Genomic DNA, 23,981 nt, shown 5'->3' with positions numbered 1-23,981 from the left:
TATTTGATTACTCAGAGATTAGCATACTAAAATTCAGATTTGTTCTAACATACAGAGAATTGGGGTCTGTAAGAGCAAAATTAGACAATTAACCAACGTTTTACTTATGCCAGTTTTGCCACATAAAATAATGATAATGTAAGGCAGAGGTTATTAAACCAAACATACTTTTTTCAAGTGTTTTTGGCACCTTATGTTTTGCTTAGATCTGCCAATATGTAGTGTTCTATAAGATATAATTGCTAAATCAAAGGCACAGCTCTTAATCTATGATGTAAAAATAAGAAGCATATTTTGGAATCTAAATACCACCTGACTTCCTGATCATGCTTTAAAGAAAAATAATAGAATGTTTTCTTTTCTCTATTTAAAAGAATTTTTAAAACTATCTTCATATCATACTGTTTATATGTCTGATGGTTACAGTAGATCATAGTTTTTCTTCTGTAAGAGAAAACATTTATAAAGATGTATTATGTCACTATGATTACAGGTCATGCCCACTGTTTTTAAGGAGTAACAAAATCTCAGAATTAAAAAACTGCAAATACCTACATAAATTTCTAGAACCATGTCCCAAAGCTGATGAGTATAGAACAATGGGGTTTTCTCAAAAATAAAATTGTAATTGAGGAATATTTTTGACCAAAGAGCTGGCATCAGACAAGTCTTTGCTATGACCAGAAATGTGTCATAAAGCAAAGCAAACACACAAGTACAAATTACCATCATAATTTAATTAGCAAAATCACGTCTCAAGTCCCATAAAATGTACTTATACATTATTTGTTCAAAAGATGTTACTATATCATATTTAGGTATACATGATATATTATATATTATATAAAGATATATAGAATATATATACATTTATTTATTCAATACATGCAGTATCAATTTTGCTAACTTTTGCTACAATAACAAACAACTCAAAAATCTCAGCAGTTTACAACCAAGACTTATTTCTTGCTCCCATTACGTGTACTTCACTGGTTGGCTCCACCTCTATTCCACATCTCCATTCTGGGACCCTGAACAAAGGAATAACCCCAACCTGGGACAGACTGCTCTTAGGGCAGAGAGAAAAGAGGAATGGCAGGACTGCACAGTAGTAGAATCCCAGTGTGGACCAACTGTGAACATTTCTTTATCAAAAACAAGCCACATGATCAAGCTTGATATGAACAGAGCACAAAATAATTTTCTTTTCCCTCAGTGAGAAGGGAAGAAAATTATGAGAAATCACTTCATCACTTGAGGAACTTCCTGAAAACATATTTATCCAAACAATAGATCATTCAACTATCTCCTCCACAGGACAACAGATCTCTCAACTGGGCAAATTGTTTGCTTATTATCCAATGATTTTACTCACCAATACATCAGAAACATGAGATACAAGCAAAGAAAAAGAGAAAAATTCATAGCTGGAAAATTTCTGTTTACAAATAAGACTCAAGTTGGAGAAAAAAATACCAAGGAAAGAAGAAGGGAAGAATCATAAATTAAAAAACATTCAATAATGAATTTAAAAAGAAAAACATGTAAAACTATTATGTAAATCCAAGGACTGCTCCTTCCAAAAAAGCTTTAATATATATAAACAGAAACCTTTAGGTCATCTGATCAAGTGGGACAAGTAAGACTCTCCCAAGAAGTACAAAGTTGGAAAGAATGCAATAACCACAGGTCCAGAGGAAACTGAGAGGTTCATAGGCAACTACTTTACTCAACTCAAAGCAAATAAACTTGAGAACCTAAGTTAAAAGAATGATTTTTAGGAAAATATAAATTACTGACAGTTCCAATACTACTTATATTGTTCCAGGGCATAAAAAAATAAAATGAAGTTAAACTTCTAGCTAATATTCTTCACTTGTTTGCAAAACAGAAATGCTCAAAGCTTTTATTTAGTTGGTATATTAGTTTCCTATTGCAGCTACAATAAATCACCAAACATTTAGTGGCTTAAAAACAACACAAATTCATTTTCTTCAATTCCTGAAGGTCAGAACTTCAAAATCAGCTTCACTGTGCTAAAGTTATGGTGGCAGGCCTGTGTTCCCTCTGAAAGATCTAGGGAAGAATCCATTGCCTTCCTTTTTCCAGCAATTAGCTGGCTGGCTGCCTGTATTCTTTGGTTTGTGGCCCCTTCTTCCCACTTCAAACCAGCAGCACAGCACCTCTCTCTCTCTCTCTCCCTCCCTTCCCCCTCCCCCTCCTCTCCCCTCCCCCTCCTCCCCCCTCCCCCCTCCACTATGACCGTTGCTTCCACCATTGTATCTTTTTCTCTCCCTCTGCTTCCATTGTAACATTATGGTCTCTTACTCTGGCCTCCTGCTTTCCTCTTATATGGACCCTTGTGATTACATTGGGCCCACTGAATAGTCCAGGATAATCTTCCCATCTCAAGATCTTTAGCACATCTTCACATCTGCAAAGTCCTTTTTGTCATGTAATGTAGCATCTTCACAGGTTCCAGGGATTCAGACATGGGAGGCTATTATTCAGTCCACAAGAGTTGAGTAGGTGAGGGATATGGAAAGATATTTTGATTCATGAAAAATTCCATTCTTATTTCACTGGAGAATATAAAGACTGCACTAAAAAATAAGAAAGAATGATTTGTAAAAATCCTGTAGCAGTATAAATAGCTCATAAAAACCTTGTTGAACGGAGCAGTTAATTTCTGAGAAATCCAATAAAATGGGAACATACTGTCCTCTAAAGGAATATTCATCTGTACCTAGTCCCAATATCTACTTTGTTTTTAATTTATAGAGACAGTTGAACAACATCTCACATATTTTTCTTATCTGTACCCTGCCCTGCCACAAAAAAAGCTTTTATGGTATGATTTCACTGAGGGGGACAAATGGATTATATTGATAGATTAAAACAAAACATTTGGAAATGCAGTTACATTATATATGGTGAATGACCTTGAAAGTCTTAAAATAAAAATATTTTTTTCTTATTTCTTTGTTCTTTTTTTCTCTTGTTCCTTTTTACATACTCTTCAATTTACATAATCTAGTTCAAAGGGTGTCTAAAATAATAATTTGGATTTTCTGTAATGGAATGGTACGGAAGATGGGAGCATATTTTACTAATAAGCACGGGTCCTTCTAACATTCTCATAACATCCACCAGAAATGTTCTTTCCTATCATAAAACTCTAAGCTTTACCCATTTCTCTGTCTCACTCTCATTGCTACTGTGGGCCTTCCATCTCTTCCACAAAGTGGCCCCAGCTGCTCTTTTACTTCCATTAAATGGTCCCCAACAATCATGGCAGTTTCTAAGAATTGTCTTCAAGAGTCCCTGGAGAATTATCTGGGCCATATCAGACATGCAAGCAGGTTTTCTTCTCTTCCTCTTCAATGGTGTTGCCCATGAAATGGTAGAAGGCTCTGACACCACCTACACAGAAAGTTCTTCCCTATACACGCTACATGTGAAGGGCCCTGAAATCATCTCACATCTACAGCACTCTGCATGAGGCTTCTCTGATCAATAAGAGGCAGATTTCCTTCATACTGCACTCTGTCGCAGTGGTTCCTAAGGAGCCCTGCCTTGGCACCCCAAAATCTCTCATAGATTTATGGGAAAATGACTCCTTCTTGCTTCCTTAGGACTCAAGACATGGATCATATGAACTAAACTCTGTCCTCAACCTTCTCTTCCTCTTCTCGGCCTGTTAAACATTTAGCACAAAACTTGGCACATAGTAAATGTAGATAAATATTACCTGTTACTGTTACTTGACAAAACTCTCCTTCTGGCCATTTACATTTCCTTAGAGTTCCATAATTAGCCTATTCTACACAAGCCTCAACTTATATTTTGAATCTTTCTTTCCATACATTATTTCTTGCCACCTAATCATGAAGTTAATTACTCAGAAAACCCACATTGCATCTTTCTGTGAACATTGCCAGGTCGATGAAATGCAGTCAGCCCCTGAATGCTTTTATGATGAGTCCCCAGATGCCTCAGAAATAGGTCACCCTCTGACCAACAGCCGGTGAGAAACAGGGCTGGACAACAATTACTTGATTGAGCTTAGCACTGGGTTCTCCAGCCTCAGTGGAACTTTAGGATCTAATCTGCAGCCGTGGAAGACTATAAGCTACCTTCTCCCAGCAAGGCTGAACTCCCTGACATTGAACTTCTTTGGTTACTTTATCTGGCGCAGGCTTATGTACAGAAATCAGAGACATAAATCACTTGAGACAACGCATTACAAAAGCATGTGCGAGGATTGAAAGAAATGCTACATTTGTGAACCACGCTCACTGGAATTTTTGAACACTGAACTGTGTGCATTAGTAATGAGGGACAGCACCTTGACTATATCACGTAATGTAACCACTTATTTATTTTGTTGATTTGTCTATATTTCCTGACTCTATGGTCACATATTAATTTCGACATCAATAGGTCGCTGTGAAGACTAAAACTGAGTTAATTCATGAAAAGCTCTTAGGACTGTGAATAGCTTTTCCTAAACTCACTACATTGTCTATTATATTTAGAAAGTAAAACTGAAAAGGGGGAGAGGTCGTGAAGACCAGTCTACATCCAGAAACTGGTTGGATGGGGTTCATATCGCTATGGCGCTGATTAAAACAGGAACAAGGCTTCCTTTCCACGTGCAGGAGACTCATTGCCGACTTGCCTGCCTACTTGTCTATTTCCCCCCGAGCTATAAAACTACGTCATATTCACCACTGCATTTTTGTACAGATGTATTCCAACCACTTGGTATGTGCCAGGTACCGCAGATGTAACAGTTCACAAGAGGAGGAGGACCCTTGTCTTCATGGAGTCTGGGAAGGCAAGTTCGAGGTACCTCTGTGAAAACACATCTTGGGCCTTTTACTCAAGAGTGGAGTAGCGCAGGCTGGCTACACTAACGCTAACAGCCAACTGAGAATCAACTCTCCTGCGTATGTGCGTGAGGGAAGAGATGCAAGCAGGAAAGGAGGAAGGGAAAAATGGGCAGAAGAAGAAAGAAAGAGGAAGAAATGGAGGCCCGGGCAGGGAAGCCGGAAGCATATCGTGGACGGCTGAAATAAGAAGGGGATGACATTCAAACGAAAGGGAACAGAAAGTTGCAACAACGCCACACCCTCCCACGGATCTCGCTGCGTGAGAACCAGACGCCCCAACCCGGGGCTAAGGACCTCCCAGCGCCCCGCGAGCCGCGCGTCCCCGGGTGGGGGCGCGCGTCGCAGCGCTGTGACGTCAGAGCGCCCGCACTTCCGGACCCGGTGACGCCTTGCCAGGACCGTCGCGGTAGAGCCCGCTGCCTTCTATAGCCGAACAGGTGAGGTTCTGCGGGCCGCTCTCGGGGTGAGTTCGCCAAGGGCATGACGGCCGGGCGGGCGTGCGGGAGCGGGAGCCCTTCCTTTCTCGGGCTCCCTGCGGAGCCCGCTCCGTCGCGGGCAGACGGCCGCAGAGGCGTAAGTGACAGAATAACAGTCCGCCACCGCCCGGGAGTTCGGAGCCACCTTGGCCAAGACGCCCTTTGGCTACTGGCCTGGCGATCGCTCCTCTAGGGAAAGACAAAGACCAGATGATTTCACGGATATGCGAATCTAATTAACAGAATAAACGAAGAAACAGAATAGGAACAGACTCAGAGAGAACCGACTGACAGCTGAGAGAGGGAAGGGATTAAGAAAAAACAGAAGCAAAACTCAGACACAAACAAGAGTATGGTGAGGACCAGAAGGAAGAGGGGTCGGGGAGGTAGGAGAGGGCAAAGGGGGATCATGGTGATGGAAAGAAACTTGACTTTGGGTGTTGGCCATACAATACAATATACAAGTGGTGTATTACAGAATTGTACACTTGAAACCTGTATAATTTTATTAAACAGTGTCACCTCAATAAATTAAATAAAAATAAGTAAATAAAGTATAGGAGTCCAGAATATGGTTATTATAAGCAATATACAAAGTTCTCTTGCAAACCAATAAGAAATATATGAATAACCCACTGGGAACCCAGACAGAGGATGTGAATAGATAATTCACAGAAAAGAAAGTCCAGAAGGCCTGCAAATATTAAAAGGTGTTCAAATACACTGGTAGTCCAAGAAATGCAAATTAAAGAATGAGAGTTTATACCTTAACACTGCAAGGATTTAAAATACTGCTACTACTTATTGATGATAGGACTGTAGGGAAAGATACCTCGCTTGCTAGATTGTTAGAGAAACTGTGGTTCTTACATTGTTTATGGAATGCGATCTGGCAATGCCTACTAAAATTCATCCCAGTAATTCCACACCTGGGAATATGGCCATTAGAAACAAACAAGGTGATTTATATGGATATATGTAAGAACATGGGGATTTAAGAGTACGCTAGGAACTGAGTACCTGTCAACAAACAGGGAGATGGCCGTATGAATTATGGTGTATCCACATTATACAACCATTAAAAATAGTGACTTAGAGTTATAATATTTGACTTGGCAGGATTTTCATGTATTATTGAGTATCAAAACAAATGCATAGAAGTGTGTATAATATGCTCCTATTTCTTAAACACTGACAATTCATATTTATTAAGATGTATATAAGTGCTTGTGTGTATGTGTAATTATAGAAAAATATGGAAGACTTTATACTGACTTAATAACATGGGTTTAGAAATGATATGTGTGGAGGTGAGGAGAAACAGGATATGATGCACACAAAAGATTAAAAATAACCATTCAAAACTCTAGCATATTCTTTCTCATTTATCCATCTAAATGAAGTTTTTTAAAACTAAGACCTTGAGCTCATTCAGACACCTGGGTTCAAATGTTGGCCCTACCACATTCCAACTTAGTAATTGTGTGACACTAGGCAGTGCCTTTCAATCCAGTTTCTCCTCACATGTTTTGTTGGAATAGAGATAACAGTACCCATGCCATAGGGTTCTTGCCAGGGTTAAATGATACACTGTTTACAGTGTGTTTCGCACACTGCCTGCATTACAGAAAGTCCTCTAAAATGTGAGTTCTTATTATTGCCTCAGTTCTCTTGCTCTTTGACATTTATATGTTAAAATTTTTTCATTAGCAACCCCTAACTTTCTTGAAACATTCTCTTCTGGCTTACCTGACTTTATATATCTTAGTTCATGCGCCTTTCTAAATGTTCCTTTTCAGTCTTTGGCTGGCGGCTGTTTTTTTCTTGTGTATGAGTGTTTCCCTGAAATACAGCAAGAGCTGTCAAAGAGCTTTTGAGGCAGGCGACTGGAAGACCAAACGGTGCTCTGTATGGCCACAGAGAAGTCAGGCTCTGTGGTTGGTAGGGTTGTTTTTTGAAACAAGATGATTTTGATTTGTTCTTCAAATTTTCTCTATTTTTATTGATATTTCTTTCTTTGTTCATCCTGTCAGATACCAAGAAGTATTAAATCATCCACTATAGATTATAGTTTTATTTATGTCTCCTTTTGCTTGTCAATTTTTAATTTGTGTCTTTGGAGGCTAAAATATTAGGTGCATGCTCATTTAGAATTGTCATGGTCTCCTGATGAGTGACTTTTTGTTATTATGCAATGCCTCTGCTTACCTTTTCATGTACTTCTTACTTAAAAGTTTACTTTTTAAATCTGATTTCAGTATGGCTACGCCATCCTTTCTTTGATTAGTATATTATTTTATATCCTTTCACTTTATTTCCTTGTGTGTCCTAATTCTTAATGTGTATTTCTTTTTTATAAGTAGCATATAGTTGTTTTATTTTTACCTAATCTGACCATCTTTACCTTTATATATAATTAGCATAACTAGTCTATTCATGTTTAAATTAATACCAATATAGTTGGGTGTAAATGTACTATTTTACTCTTTGTTTTTTATTCCTGTCAGTGTTACTTTTCTGCTTTCTTCTAATTGTATATTAATTATATATTCTTTAAAATTTTATTTAATTAAGTTTATTGGGGTGACATTGGTTCATAAGGTCATGTAAGTTTCAAGTATACACGTCTATGATACTGGGTCTGTATACTGCACTGTGTGCCCACCTCCTACAGTCAAACCATCTTCTATCACCATATATTAGGGCCCCTCCCCCCCTGAACCCCTCCTCACCCCCTTCCCTTTGGCAACCACCACACTGGTGCCTGTGTCCACGAATTAATTACATTTGCTATTTCTTTTTTTTATCAACTTGTTATTACATATTCTGGTACAATTCTATTGGTTACTGATTTTTTTTTTTAACAGATTATTTTCAATATTTTCTCTGGCTTTTCAAATTGTTCTCAATAGAAGGTTGTTTAGAAACAAGGTAGACCTGTTAAAGGAGGATTAAACTTAATTTTAACGTATATACATTTTAAACAACCAAAAACCCTCTAATTTAAAACAACTCCCAGACTCACCTCTCTTATATAATAAACATTCAATATGCAGAGGTCATCAGCATGTTGATGTTTGCTACAAGGCTAACTTTTTTTAATCATTTGATTTTCTTTTCTTTTATTATTTTTATTTTTTATTTGTTGGCACTACTACAGATGTCCCCCACTACCCCCTACCCGCTTGCGCCCCTCCGTCCAGCCCCTCCCTTCCCCACTGGCCTTCACCACATTGTTGTCTGTGCCCATATGCACATATGCTCTTTGGCTAATCTCTTCCAGTGCCCCCTCCAGCCCCTCCCCTGAGACCTGTCATCAGGGCCACCTCATATGCAGAAGCTCTGCCTGAAATGCCTTTTTCTCCTCACCGGTGTAATACACAATGATGCTATAGATACTAACCTAAATGCTGTTTTCTATCCTCTGGAAAGTCTTCTTGGGGTTCCTGACCAGAGTAAGGGCAGCAGTACCCTCTGTAGAACCCTGTGTGTTTCCTTCAGAATACTCCCTCAGTGCACTTGTCATTGAACATGGAGTATTTGTCTGCATGAAGCCTCATAGGGACAGCTACAACGTCTTTCCTCTCTTTCCGTGCACCTGTTTTCACATAGTTCCTGCAACACAGCAGCATAAATGGTTTGTTGAAATAAATGCATTAACTGAATGCAGATTTTGCTGTTTCGTGAACCACTGGTTCTGCTGTGTTTGAATCCTGGCTACTGATCTGTTGAATGTTTCGTCCTGATTCATGTGATTCAATGTTGGCGTCAGACCTTGCTGTGACTGTGACAGGCCGTTACACAAAATTGTGTTCTCCACAACGATGCCCTTGCTTTCACACTAATGAACTCAAATTGGCAACTAGAATAGCAGGATCTCTGTGGCTATTCAGTATCTTTGTGGTTCCATATAAATTTTTGGAATATTTTTTCTAGTTGTCTGAAATACACCATTGGTATCTCTACCAGAATTGAGCTGAGATAATTTTTCCAGAATCTCAGCCACCACCCATAGGAGCAGGGCCAGCCCTTTTGATGTCTCTGTCCTTCCTACCAGTCTTGATGTAGCTTCTTCTGTAAATCCATGGTTGTGAGATTTCTGTTCAGTCAATCTTCATTGGTTATTCAGGTTGATTGTTCTGTTTATTAGTTGTAATTCCATTTTGGTCCTGGGAGGAGGTGAGTGTAACATCCACCCACTCCGCCACTGTCTTGGGTCCCTCACTTGTGTCTCTTGGCATTGTTTTTTAACTTTAGCAATTCTACTGATTTTATAATGGTATTTTTTTGTTATTTTTATTTGTATTTCCCTGGTGACTCATGGTGTTAAGCATCTTCTCAGCTGTCTATTAGTAACTTGTATATCTCCCTTTTCAAGTACCTATTCAGAGCTTTCTCCCATTTAAAAAATTAGGCTGCCTTTTTTTATTTAGTTCTAAGAATTCTTTATATATTCTATATACAGCCTTTTGTTATGAATATGTATTTTCTGATGTAACATGTTCACCTTTTCAGTGTCCTAGATGTTCTGTTTGTTTGAAGAGCAAATCTTTTCAATGTCATTTTTGTTTGTTATTTTTGTGAGTCTCTGTCCTACCTAAAAACCTTTTGCCTGATCTAAAGTTACAGATACTCCCTCACATACTTAGGTGTAAAAAAATGTTATAGTTTTATCTTCTGCATTCATACCTGTGATAGATTGGGATTGATTTTTTTATATGGTATGAAGTAAGGGTTATTGGTCATTATTTTCTTATAGTATGAAATTTTTCAAGTAATATATGCTGAAAACTTTTGAATTGCATTTAACATTGGTCCAAAATAAATTGGCATATATATGTATGTGTGTGTGTGTATATGTATATATCCAATACATATGTAGGTCTGTTTTTGCACTGTCTTTTCTCTTTCTTTGATCTGTATGTTTGCCATTTCACCAGTACCATACTGTCATGGTTACTTTGGTTTGTGGTAAATCTTGAAGTCATGTAGTGCTGATCTGCCGAATTTTTTGTTTTTAAAAATTACTTTCACTATTCTGGCTAATTTTCATCTCCACATATGATCAGCTTCTTTAGTCATATAAGAAGTCCTTCCAGACTTTTTTTCCCTTGCTGTTGCATTGAATCTATAGATCAATTTTTAGATGATCATCCCCTTAATGATAATTGATTCTTCCAGTCCATAAACATGGTGTATCTCACTCCACTTATTCGTGTCTTTTTTATTTCTCTCATCAATATTCTATACTTTTTAGTGAAGAAGTATTATATATCTTTTGATAAATTTATTCCTAAATATGTATGGGTTTTGGTATATTATAAATGTACTTTTCTCTTTTAATCTTCCCATTGTTTGCTGCTATTATATAAATATAAAATTGTTTGTATTAACTTTTTACCCCACAGTCTTACTAAATTAGTTATAGTATATGTTCTGTAGATTTCTTAGAATTTTCTGCATGAACATTTACCTACAGATGGAAGCAGTTATATTTCTTCCTACTTCATCTGTATGATTTTTATTACTTGTGACTGCCTCATTTCAATACCTAGAACTTCTAGTATAATGCTGACTAGAAGGGGTGAAGGTGGACTGCCTGCCTTTTCCCCAAGTGTATAGGGAGGTCATTCAATATTTTGTCGTTAAGAATAACATGATCCATAAGTGTTTCATAAATGGTCTATCATTTCTTGGTGGTGCTGTTTTCCTCACTTCCTTTTTTCTGCCTTCTTTGGGGTGTATGATCAAGGTTATTGCTGAAGCAACTGTGGCTTGATTGCTCTGGGACACTTGAAAGGCTAGACGTTCGATGCGGCCTTCCAGAACTGTCCAGCTTACGGATGGGGAATAAACGTTTATGCACTGTATTCCAGCCTCGATTCGTTGGAGTTGCCCCTGGGGGCCCTAACAGCCTCCACATTGGGAGGTACCTGCCTGTGTACTAAGCAGGGTGGTAGGGGCTTCCCAGAAGGTCTTAGGTTTCAGAGGAGGAAAAGAACGTTAAAGTAGAGATTTTATGGTTAGTATTGGATGTGAAAAACTAACAATATGAGTCAGAATCACCTAGCACAAGTGGCGTGGACTCTTCAGTCTCAGGTCTTCCATCTGAAAAGTGAGGATAATAGAAGTACCAACAACATAAAATTGTAGTGAGGATTAAATATGTCCAAAACGTTTAGCATAGTTCTTGGCAAAACATTAGCTCTGGATGAATGTTGGTTTTCATTATTTTGTTGCTGGTAAATCCCAGTTCCTCAAAAGTGGAGCTTCAGGGATTGAGCTAGAAGAATATTATTTTCAAGAAGCAGAATGGATTGCAAAGCCAAAAGAAGAAGGAGCAGGCCCCAGGTCCGGCCAAGCTGCAGGTCAATGCCCCGAGTCAGCGGGCCCGTGGGACTGGGACCCCCACAGGCCGTCCAGCCAGCCCCACTTCAGCATGTTCAGAGTCTCATTCCGGGTGGGCTCCCAGGACAGGATGGCCATTTGGGAAGAGACCACAGACATGGAGGCCCTCGGTGGGAGCCAGGGAAAGGCTGATGGGCCCCGGAGGTGGGCATCAGCCTCTGGCCAGACTGCAAGGGGCCTGGCTAATTTTTTTAAAATGGGCCTGTCTTCTGACCCAGCAGTTCTACTTCTGGGAATTTATGTGAAGAAACCCACAACACTGTCTTGAAAGAATATGTGCACCCCTGTGTTCATAGCAGCTCTCTTTATTTAATACAACAGCCAAGATTTGGAAACAGCCCAAGTCCATCAGTAGATGAGCGGATAAAAAAGCTGTGGTGCATTTACACAAAGGAATACTATGCGGCCATAAAAAATAATAATAAAAGGACCTCTTACCCTTTGCAACAGCATGGATGGACCTGGAGAACGTTATGCAACGTGAAATAAGCCAGTCAGAGAAAGACAGATACCATCTGATTTCACTCCTGTGTGGATCCCCACCCCTCTGCAGTCTGATTTCACCGAGGACTTGTCTCCGTCTTTCCTCCCAGTCTGTGGCTTATTTCCGTTGTTGCTGTTGCTCTGCAATCCCACGATCCATGACAGCTGAGCGGGTCTCTGTCTCCCATTCCTCCTTGTGGCCTTCCTTCTAACTATGTGGAAATTTGCCGTTTTCATTCTTGAATATTGTCTTTGCCTCGAGGTTTTACATTTTAGTGACTCTTGATACTGTTTGTCTCCCCTTATTTAGAAATGGACTCAGAAACCAAAGAAGAAATTCCTGTGCGTGAGGAATTCATTTTATGTTGTGGAGTTGAAACCCAGGTTCTAAAATGTGGGCCCTGGACTGACCTCTTTAATGATCCAAGTGCCGAGAGGCCTAAGCTGCTTATCTTCATTGTTACTGGTAAGTGTAGAAGTCTGCATGAGGAGATTATTTAGATACGTATAACTATTTCTGATTTCAAAGAGAATTTGGTAAATAGGAAAAGCCTTATGGAAGCAAATTAAATCACTCAAACTATTGATAACAACCACCCTTAGTAGTGGGGTGGTTGGGCTTTTCTTTCTTCCGTGCATTTTATATATTATGTTTAATATATATGTGTGTGTGTAGTGTGTGTGTGTGTGTGTCTGCATGTGTATCAGTTGTAAGTATGACATATATAATTTTGTAATCTTTTTTAAAATTTTTCTATTTTTAGAATAATTAGAACTTTGTCAAATATTTTTTTGAAGTTTTCTAAACTTTTTTGTCTCATTTCAAGATGATTCTAAGAATATTTACTTCTTCTGGGATTCGGCAGCTGGGTCATTTGTGACTTGCTGGATCATTGTCAATAGAATATCAGAGGTAGATGCTTGATTGTGGGTATTCAAAGCACTTTCTGAATTGTAAGTAAATTGAATATATATATATCAGCCTTAGGATTAAAAGTGAAATTGTAAATATGTATTATAGCATATTCTATTATGCTGTATTATATTATTTTGTATCAATCATATTATATAGCTAAGTCTGTAGGCTATTATGATGACATTCTTGTACATTTTTGTTTTCTCTGGCTTAATGATTGTCTCTTTCATTTGCTTAGTTGTCTGTGTTTTAATCATTAATTTATCCTAAAATTATTCTCCGGAAGTGAAAAACACATGCTCTCCTGGTTTGGGTTTTCCTTGGCGCTCTCCCTCCCAGGACTCTGTTCCCTGGCCCCGACCGGACGGTGGCGCTCCCAGGCCGCAGCACAGGCCGCTGGGGACGTCTTCCACTTCTCTCTGGGTCGGATTCCCTGTCCTGGATCCCACACTTTCCGTCTTGATTTATTCCCTCATTTTGGGTGGAGCACATCTTCCAGTAGCTTCCTGAGAAGACGCGCGTGGGAAGTAACCTTTTAAAGGTCTAGCATGTCAGAAAATGTCTTAACTTCTAGGTTGGTGATGTTTCCTTAACATTCGGAGGGCATTTTTATTGTTTTCCAGGCTTCAGAGCTGCTTTTGAGAAGTCTTGATATCTTTCTGATTTTTGAGCTTTTGTATGTGAAACTCCCCCACCTCCAAAAACTTTTTACATCTTTTCTTTGTTCTAAGATTCTGAAATTTTTCATGGAAAGACCTTGATACAAACGTTTTTCATACATTGTATTGGGTTTTAGTGGACCCTTTAAACCAGAAACTCACGTATTTTAATTCTAAGAGGTCTGTTCTCTTTCTCTAGTCTCCTATTCTGTGGGTGCATTCTCATTTTGGGGGGGCTTCTTTCATTTGTTGGAATTTTTTCTGCTTGTTTACATTAGTGTTCTTCTTCAGAGGTTTGGTAATCCTTGACTACCCTTTCATTTTTAAGAACAAGACACAAAATAATGAAAAGGAGCTCTGTGGTTACAGATGAGGCTTGTAGCAGGTGTGCCAGGTGACCTGCCCACCCTGGTCCGAGGGGTTTTCCAGGCGTGTGACTTTTGGTACTAAAACCACAACAGTCCTGGGGAAAACAGGATGGTTGCTCACCCCAGGTAATCCTCAGCCTGGGGTGATCGGGCCGGGGCTCAGCGTTTCATTGGAGAGTTTCCAGCTTTCAGTATCTGTAGCTGTTTCTTGGATTGTTCCATTTTCGCAGGAAGAAATCTTCCAGGATCCTGTTTGAGGAGTGGAGGAAGCCTGTATGCCGATGTCTGTGCTGAACAGGGAAGGAGGTTGAGAGTCTGGGTGTGGTGTTTAGTAACATTTAATCGAATGTCTTCGCAGTCTGGTGCTTCTGTTCTCCGCTGGGCTAAGAATCTGGGTCCCATGATCCCAAATCTCTCCTCAGTTTAACCTCTTCTGGAGATAAACTTCCAGTCTTCTGCCACGATGTAATAGTCTTTTTGGAGAGCAGTCTGTTAGTATGTACTGGAAAAAAAAAAATACATGGGCTCTGCCAATAGTGAGGGAAAGTTTGAAATTATAGACATGACAAGTGCTATTTGATGGAGCAGAGATTTGGAGACCGTGGCCAAATATAGGATTGAGAAACATTAACCTGGACTGGAGAAGGGATCTCCTCCCGAGACTAGAATGACGGAGGTGACGTTGTTTACTGATGTGCAAAAGGGTGAAGGGAGTCTTCGAAGTAGTTCCTGCCTCCTGTCCTCTGTTTTCTCCGTTAAGAGTTGAGGTGATCTGCTGATATTAAGGATGGCAGAGGGTGGATTGGGGCTTTGGGGAACATGGTCAGTGTTGAGAATAGCAGATATGCAGTTGATGAAAGGAATTATCAACCAAAAAAAAAACCTGAGCGGATAGATTTTGAGCAGCACTGTAATTAAGTAGCAGATGTTATTCATGGAAGTTATTACATTCTTGAATTATCTTATTTAGTTATGTGCATTTATTCTACCACTAGAATATAAATTACAAAGAGGCCCTTCTCTAGCTTATGCATAACACAGTGACGTCCACATAGGAAGTGGTCAATAAATAATTGCTAACTAAAAGAAGATGCAAAAGAAGCTATAGTACTGACTAGAATAAATCAGCATGGAGTAGTTGGCATTATCATTTGCTTGATGATAATAAAGTAGTGAATCAGAAAGTTTAAAGGGTTTGCTTAAGATCTTACAGTTATTAAGGGAAAGAACTCAGACTTTTTAAGAAATTTAATCTTTACTATATTTTTCCCTTTACTATATAGTCCCCTTGTACCTCCCTACCCATAGCAATCACCACACTGTTGTTCATGTCCGTGAGTCCTTTTTCCTTTTTTGCTCAGTCCTTCTACCCTGTAACCTCCCCCGCACCCTTAGCTGTCAGCCTGCTCTCCATCCATGAGTCTGTCCCCATTTCCCTTGTTAGTTCAGTTTGTTTATTAGACACCACATGTGAATGAAATCATATGGTATTTGTCTTTCTCTGTCTGGCTTATTTCACTTAGCGCAGTGTTCTCCAGATCCTTCCATACTGTCGCAAAGGGTAAAATTTTCTTTCTTTTTTATCCAGATATAAGGAGAAAAAAATGTTTTATAGCAGATCCATTATCTAGTACTCATTGGTTTCATATATCCTGTCATTGTAACCATTGCATCTAAAGTACGTAGTTGTTATCTTTGGGTTCCCCTTAATGTTAGACCACTTTTAACATGTTGTATGCATTAAACTTACAGCATATTACATGTCAAAGGTATCCAATAAAACATTTTTAAATACAATAATTATAGTAATAATAGCTACCATTTATTCAGCACCTACTATGTGCCCAGTATTGCGCAAGCAGCGATCCATTTATTATACCTAATGACAATACCAGCTGCTTTATATATTATAAAAATTAACTAAAACAGGGTATGCAGAAGATTCTGGACCAGGTGATTTATGTTCTTTTTAAAATTCAGTATTAATATTTTCTTTTAGGTATTCTTTCAGTAATCAAATGTTTATTGAGCACATATTATCTGCATGACCTTGGGCAAGTTACTTAACTTCTCTATACTTCAGTATCTTTCTTCATCCATAAAATGGAACTAATAATAGTACTAACTCGTGTGAAAACAAAGAGTTAATGTATGTAAAACACTTACATACTGCCCGGTATGTAATAAGATACAGCACTTAAAAATGTTGACTGTTATTATTTTCCAGCCATATGAAGAAAACTATAATACTTTTCTGAGAAACATAAAACATTTAAATATGAGGTATAACACGGTCTGAGGTTATACTCAATAATGTAAAAAAATACCAAGTCTTTCTAAATTAATATAAAATAAGATGAGATTTCAATCTGAATTCCAAAGAGATTTTTAAAAATTGAAACTGGTGAAAATAATTCCAAAGGTTATGAGACCAGCCTAGACTATTTAGGAAAAAAAATAAAGAGAAGGGATTTGCCCTACCAGTTAAAAACACAGTGTAGTAATTAAGACAGTGTGTTGCTGGCAGAGGAGAAAAGCAGAAAAAAAAAAATAAGTGGAATTATTTGGAATCAGAATTAGCAAGCTAATGTAAGAATTCAGTATTGCATCAAAGGACATTTCAAATCAACGCAGAAAGAATGGGTTACATAATAGATGGGCTTGGGACACATGGCTGATTGCTTGAAAAGAAGCTGGATTGCTACTTTGTAATTTACACGCAAAAATATTTCACATTTACTAAAGATTAAATGTAAAATGCGACACAATGTCGTCCACATCCATCATCGATTGAACAGCCCCCATCCCCCATCCCAAGACACCCTGCTCCCTTCTTTCTCCTGTAGCTGCACTGTGGCCATGCAGCTGAGCAAAGAGCATATTATTGCATCTGAGGAAGTTTTCACCCTATTTAACACAGATGACACCAGCGCCATCCCCAAACAGTATTTGGAACTAGGGTCATTAGGTCAGAATGCAACAGAAGCAGAATAACAATATGGCTGATAAGGCAACCACATATCACTGTCATGGCTGGACAGTGATAACAAGCATGAATAGCTAACAGTTATACAGTGCTTATATGTTGAGCAGTGTTTAGGTACCTCACATACATTAATTTGCCTAGTTCTCACATGAGGTAGTATGATCATTATCCTCATTTTATGGACAAGGGAACCAAAGCCCAGGGAGGTTAAGCAACCTGACAAAGGTCAAAACATTAAGTGGCAAAGCCAGGATGCAACCCAGGCACTTTGGCTCCAGAATCTGTGCCCTAATCCACTTTGCTACATTATGTATCTAAGAAACTAAAAGATACGGACAATGAAGAAGAAGTTGGTACAGCAAAACCACGTCCTATAAGTGCAAAGAGGAGAAAACCTAATAGGATGAAGAACAGATAAATTGATTGAAGAAATAGATATTGATGGAAATGAAATAGTATCTATGAAGACATACAAATGATGATCCTGAGATGAAAACCCCATTTCACTGTCTTTTCCCCCTAAAGATATATCAGATTCACTCTTTTAAAAAGATTATTTATAGCCCTGGCCAGGTGGCTCATTTGTTTGGAGCATCATCCCATGTACCAGAAGGGTGCAGGTTCAATCCCTGGTCAGGGAATGTACCTAGGTTGTTGGGTTCGATCCCCAGTCTGCGTTCATGCAAGGCAACTGATCAATGTTTCTCTCTCACATAGATGTTTCTCTCTCACAAATCAATGAACATATCCTCAGGTGAGGATTAAAAAAATAATACAACTAAATAAAAAGATTATTTACCCATTCTTTCTCTATAGCAAACCCATGTCAAAAATACCTTCTGTATATACACAAGAAAATTCCATTTGTAATCCTTGGTGATCTTTTCCCCAAACAATCGAACTATACAACTGTTTACAGTATAAATACTTGTGATAAATGAGAAGAAAACACTTAGTAGCCTCCTTAAAGTTCTCTTTGTGAATGATTCTTGCACTCGTTTGTTTTCATGAAGCTTGGCAACTGTGCATGGTCCAGTCTTGAAGGGACTTACGAGTGACTTTAGACCACCTGGATGACCGTGGGAAGCCACTGGGAGGTGGTTAAGTAGGGTACTGCTCCAGTTTGATTTGAGGCTTGAAGATATTTCAAAGGGCCAAGATGAAGACCTCCTTCGAAGGCTGCTCAGGAAAGCCAGTGGGAAGTGATAGTAAGAACGGAGAGAAGCGGACAAAGTTGAAATGCATTTTGGGTGCATAGTTGACAGGACTTATTGGTGAACTAGATGTGAAAAATAAGGAGAAACCAAGAATGATTCCTGGTGTTAGGATTTTAGTATTTGGTTTATGATTGGTGGCTCCATTTATTAAGTTGAGGAACAAGGAGGAAGAATTTATTTGAAATAGTTGGAGAACAAAGGAGGAGCAAAGAGTTTCTAAGTGATCATTCCCAGATTTAAGATATAAAGGATATTGAAATTGAGGTGTATGTGTAAATGTTACTAGATTTGTTAAGGAGAAATAAATCTTTTTTCCTGTCTGTGTATCATCTTAAATGAGTTTATTGCTTTGGTAATCTAAGGTCTGTGCTTCTTTTCTTAGGTAACCCAGGTTTCTCTGCCTTTTATATGCCGTTTGTGAAGGCTTTATACTCTTCAATCAACAGACGCTTTCCAGTCTGGATTGTCAGTCATGCTGGGCAAGTTCTGGCCCCCAACGACAAGAAGGTTCTTAAAACCCGGGATGGTACGTCTTTATAAAACATCTGCTTTCCTTTATATGGAGTGAGCGCTCATGTGTCTAGAAAGCCCGCCAAGGTTAAAAGTTACCTCCTCAGGCGGAAACCTCTGCTTGCGGCACTGAGCCCATGACACCACATTTTGGTAATTTTAGGATTTTTAGAGTCATTTTCATTCTTCTGCAGGTAATTTTCTGTAAAATTTTGGGCAGATTAAACTGTCTAGGACTTCCCTGTTTACCAACTAGTAATCAACTGTATTTATTGATCAGGCACTGCATTTCCGGGGTTGTGCTAAAAGGAATGGTGAAGAAGAATTAGCCATGGTTCTTCCTCTAAAGAAGCTCTCACTCTCGCTTTTAGAGAGTGATTAAGTGACGGACAGGCCTGCTGATCTTGCAGGTACTGAAGGCATAAACGAAGGCGAGAGCACATGTCGGTTTCAAAAGACTTTGTAGAGCAGGGACCTTCATGGGCGGGGGTGGCCACGTTCTTTATCTTGTCATTTGCTAGTAGCTGCGCACACAGCTGGCTGTATGTTTATTCAAGAAGAATGTCTTCAGAAATGGGTGCCTCCTTAGTCACAAGCTTAATGTCAGCCACTCACACTACTCTGTGTGAGGTGATGGATGCATTTATCAACTTAGTTGTGGTCATCATTTCCCAATGTATATGTTTATCAAGTCGTTACATTGTACACCTTTAAAAACAATCACACGTTCAACCTACATATATGCAGTTTTTATTTGTCAGTCATACTTCCATGTAGCTAGAAAACAAAAGAAAAAAGAATTGTAGTAAGTGGACAGTGGGTACGCAGGGGGTTGTTATGCTAGTCTTTGTGCTTTTTTGTATGTTGGAAAGTTTCCACTATTGAAAAAAAAAGTTTTAAAGAAAAAAGAATTATAGAACTTAGACCTAAAAGTGGCTACCTCAAATCCCATCTTGAACCCTTATTTTTCTAGGAAGGAAAATCAGGCCCCACAGGGCTGTGTGCTCTTCTGCTAGTGAGTGTGGCAGAACCCCGACAAGAAGCCAGCTTTAATACTTAGTTCAGTGAGCGCTCCAGGGCTGCCGGTAGGTCATCTCAGTTGGCCAGGGCAGAGTGCTAATGAGACCAGGTTTCCAGGGTTAGGAACTCTGCGAGCTAATTCTTAGATTAGACCTTCCATGGTCGCAGGTTATAACCTAGTCTGTGACCCTTTTTCTGCTGTGATTCGTAAGAGGGACAGGGTAGATGGAGGGCAGATGAAACAATGCAGCTCATCACAAATGCTTGCATAAGTACCTCAGAGTACCTCTTCCCTGGTATCCTTTTCTCTGTGTGTGTGTGTGTGTGTGTGTGTGTGTGTGTTCCTGTATGAATGCAACTTCCTTAAGAGACTTTTATACTTTGCTTAAAGAGTAGGGTATATTTGAAAAGTAAGTAAATATTGATTACCTACCAATGAACAATTTTAAGAGCAGTAGTGATATGAAACTGAATATTCATTTATCGCCTTGATTAAAAGCATCTATTTCAACAACCATAAATAAAGCAAACATTTGAGCAGAATGTGAGTAGCAACTCTGAAAGCTGAAAATGGACTCTTGAAGGGTAACCCTAGATCAGGGGTTCTCTGAGCTGGGCATGGGGCAGCATCCCTTGGAGGTGATTTATTAAAACACTCATAACTGGGCACTGCCCCCTGAGGCGCTGATTCTGGTGATGTGAGGGTAGGACCTGAGAATTTGCATTTCTAACAAGTTTTCCTGGAACCACATTTTCAGAACCAGTGCCCTGGATCTCCACCAGTAAACACTGGTGAGGAAAACCAGTGGAAAGTGCCTGTTGTGTGCCTGGACTTCTGGGAAATGTCTACTTCTTGGTTTAAATTGACATCTTGTTATTTATAACTTGATCTCAAGTATGCTCATTGCTAGGCTGCTTGTGTACTATTGAGTTAATAACTTACTAATTAGAGCCTGGGTGCTTTGCTACCTAATGAGAAGGGTGCCATCTAGAGGCATTAGCCCAAAGGGCCAGCACAGGGCCAGAGGAGGCTGTGGTTTCCAGAGGGTCAGGTGAAAGGGCAATTCATCATCACCAAAGATTTATTGATAACCTACTAGGTTATTGCGGGGAGGGCTGCAGAGGTCTACAAGGAAACAGAAATGCTGCCTTCTGGGTAATTGACTTTCCATCTGCGTCCTGAGTAGCCGAAAAGCTCTGGGAAGGGCATGAGGGGTCTGGGCTTCCCTAGCTTCCCCCTTCGCCCAGAACAGTTCTCCTTTCATCTGTTTTACATATTGGAGGTTATGCTTGGAAATGCATGCTCCAGTAGATTGCTTTGGATAGGCGGGACAGATATGTTATTCATCATCCAAGATTCTTATTCTCCAGTACAGGTTTTCTGACATGCAAAAAATATGGTGTGAAAAATATATCATCATTGAGAGAAAGGACATAAGCTATAACCACACATCAAATGTTAGAAGTATGTTTTGCTTCATATTAGCACATGTTAAAATTATGAACAGTTGGAAGTAATATTCTCGTTGCACCACATTATCAGTCATAAATTGAGTATAATTGAGAGAACAGATGTTCACCAATGTCAGAAGGGGTGATTCAAAAAAAAGTGTGAAAAGAAAATTTGAGGAATTAGAAGTATAACTCTCTCTGGCTTTGATTTACTGTAGAGTGAGCTTCCTTGATGGCAGATTCATTATCAACTATTTTAAGTCATTTGTTCAAAAGTATAACATAAAAGCTGGAAATCATAGTGCTTTCATTTCAGCTGATAAAACAGTATCTGAAAAAGTAACACAGTATTTCAACTAATGACGAATTTGGGTCATGTTTATCCAAAGAAACACAAACCCACCTCCATCCCAGGACCCAAAACTGAAAGAGAGAGAAAACCCACTAGATCTTCTCTCCTGCCAGGACTGTGACTGGCAGAAGAAGGAGGAGGTAAAATGGAATGAGCCCAAGGCAGGGACAATCAGACAGTCAAGTCTCAGGACTCACAATCACGAGAAATAAACGAGGAGGTCTCTAAAGCAGGTGGGAAGAGTCAGAAAAGCAAAGGGCAGAGCAAGGAAAGAAGTTAAAATCAAGCCAATTGATAGTCTCAGGGAAGAGGCGGGGAAGAAGGGAGGGCAGGCAGCGGCCGCACTGTCATTCAGGCGTCCTTGTCCTCGAGGAAGAAGAGAGCCGGGGAGCCAGTCTCAGCCCTCCTTTTACTTTCCATCTCCTGGCCCCCAAGTCCATGCGCTCCAGAAGCCTTCACCTTCTCAGCCAGCCCCATCCTAGACTGCTTACCGGTGCCTCGGGCAGCCTCCTCCTTCCTCCGCTCCCTGCTCCTCCAGGGATCTCTCTGTATCAAAGTTACACATTTATAGTCATTGCATGGATTTATCTTGGGTAACATGGAGAAAAGCACAGTACTTTTTATGATCCCCAAAACCCTGTTCTTTTCTCAAGGAAATGGTTAAGATTTTCATACTTCAGTGTATTATAATGGTGTTTTTATTTTTTTCTGCATCTCTTATTAGACTGTGCACTCCTTGAAGACAAGGAGAGTATATTCTCTTTATGTCTATGCTTTCAATAGTACCATTGGCCAATTAGTCACTGTTTTCCGTCAGACTAGCCAATTTAGTTCACATGAAATGGAAGAAATAATGGTTATCAGATTTACCCTATGTCCTGAAGCTGTAAGGGATGCATAATGTTTCTATCCCAAATTGACAAAATTTTAGTAACTGGATCCACCAATTTGAACAGCTCTGTGAAAAGTAAATGTGAAGTACTGATATTACTTGATTTCTCTATGAACTACTTAGGAACAGATTAGGTGTGCTTTTGAAATGCACTCCAGAATCAGTAAGTGAGCTGTAAAGTGAATTTCATGGAGATGGGTCTAAGAAATTGGGTCAGGGTCTAAAAGGGAATTGTCACTATTACATTCAGGACTGTATGCTGAGAAAGGTGTGGGGAACTGGATTCACATCTACCAATTCAAGCGGTTCTCAGCTTTGACACAGATTAAGTCCCACATGTACTGAGTGGATCACAATTTGGAATACATCTTCCCTACAGAAAGAATGGTATACATCATTTCCATATTATTATTATTCTAATTTTGATACAATTGATTGTCGTTTTTTATTGCATTTTATGGAGAGTAAGTTGACTACTCCTAAGTTTTTCAGAGTATATTAAAATTATAATAGGCATTGAAATATATAGTCAGGTATATAGATAGTCTTTTAACCTGTAGTTTTTGCTAGTAAAATAATGTCCAGATAGTACATTTAAACTTCCTTTTATTGATTATTTATTTATAGAAAGTACTTTCCCAATTAACATCGTTACTTCAGCAAACACTAACAAGTGGTATGTTTGTCTTGGAAATCTGAGCAGTTCCTAGAGGTAAAGCCAGATTTATCTCTGAAATATTCCTTGAGTTATTGTTCAAATTATAATGTTCATTAAATTTCATCTGAAATATTTCAGAACCTTCTGGTTTCAGTGAAGTTTAAAATGTTTATTGCATATAGCTCATTTTCCTTCTCTTTGCTCTAACCATGTTAATGTTCTTAGTGTGTATTTGAGGGAGGATTTAAACGACAGGAATTGAAATGATAGGCGCATAACATTCATTTCTCAAACAGTTTATAGCAGACACTTTGTACTGTGTGCTTTTAAAGTTATGCAAACCACATGCCTAGGAAGCTAACATTATTATTTCTGTTATATATATGGGGAGACTGAAGCCAGGGTGAAAGATTTGCCCAAGTCACCCAGTAAGACGCCCAGCTTGGAAATAGACCCACATTTATCTTGTTTCCAATGCTCATGATCTTTGTACTATACCATACCATCCCGATGAAAGGAAGACTGACACTTTTAAATGTTGTGTATGGTGAAAAATAACAAGGCACTTGGGTTGCAGATACTATAGCTGTTGGGTTTGGGGTATCAGGAACAATGTGATCACTTGCGGGTGAAGTAGTCAGAGAGGGTACACGGAGAGTAAGGGAATACAAGCTACTCAAACTTTTTAA

The 23,981-nt window shown here is 39.1% G+C and overlaps 1 protein-coding gene across 1 annotated transcript in view; it reads left to right on the top strand.

Annotated features, from left to right (window-relative positions):
• The first annotated feature begins 5,278 nt into the window (after nucleotides 1-5,278).
• The window catches only part of LDAH (lipid droplet associated hydrolase), a 77,977-nt gene continuing 59,274 nt past the window's right edge, over nucleotides 5,279-23,981 (top strand). Inside the window, exons 1-3 of the mRNA XM_090280948.1 lie at nucleotides 5,279-5,358; nucleotides 12,573-12,728; nucleotides 18,791-18,934. Coding sequence (XP_090137074.1) covers nucleotides 12,575-12,728; nucleotides 18,791-18,934 — 298 coding nt within the window. The 5' untranslated portion in view covers nucleotides 5,279-5,358; nucleotides 12,573-12,574. The remainder of the gene's footprint in view (nucleotides 5,359-12,572; nucleotides 12,729-18,790; nucleotides 18,935-23,981) is intronic.

This window comes from Furipterus horrens, unplaced genomic scaffold, assembly GCF_987537825.1.
Source record: "Furipterus horrens unplaced genomic scaffold, mFurHor1.1.pri manual_scaffold_6, whole genome shotgun sequence".
Lineage (NCBI taxonomy): Eukaryota > Metazoa > Chordata > Mammalia > Chiroptera > Furipteridae > Furipterus > Furipterus horrens.
This window is presented reverse-complemented; position numbering and strand designations above follow the sequence as displayed.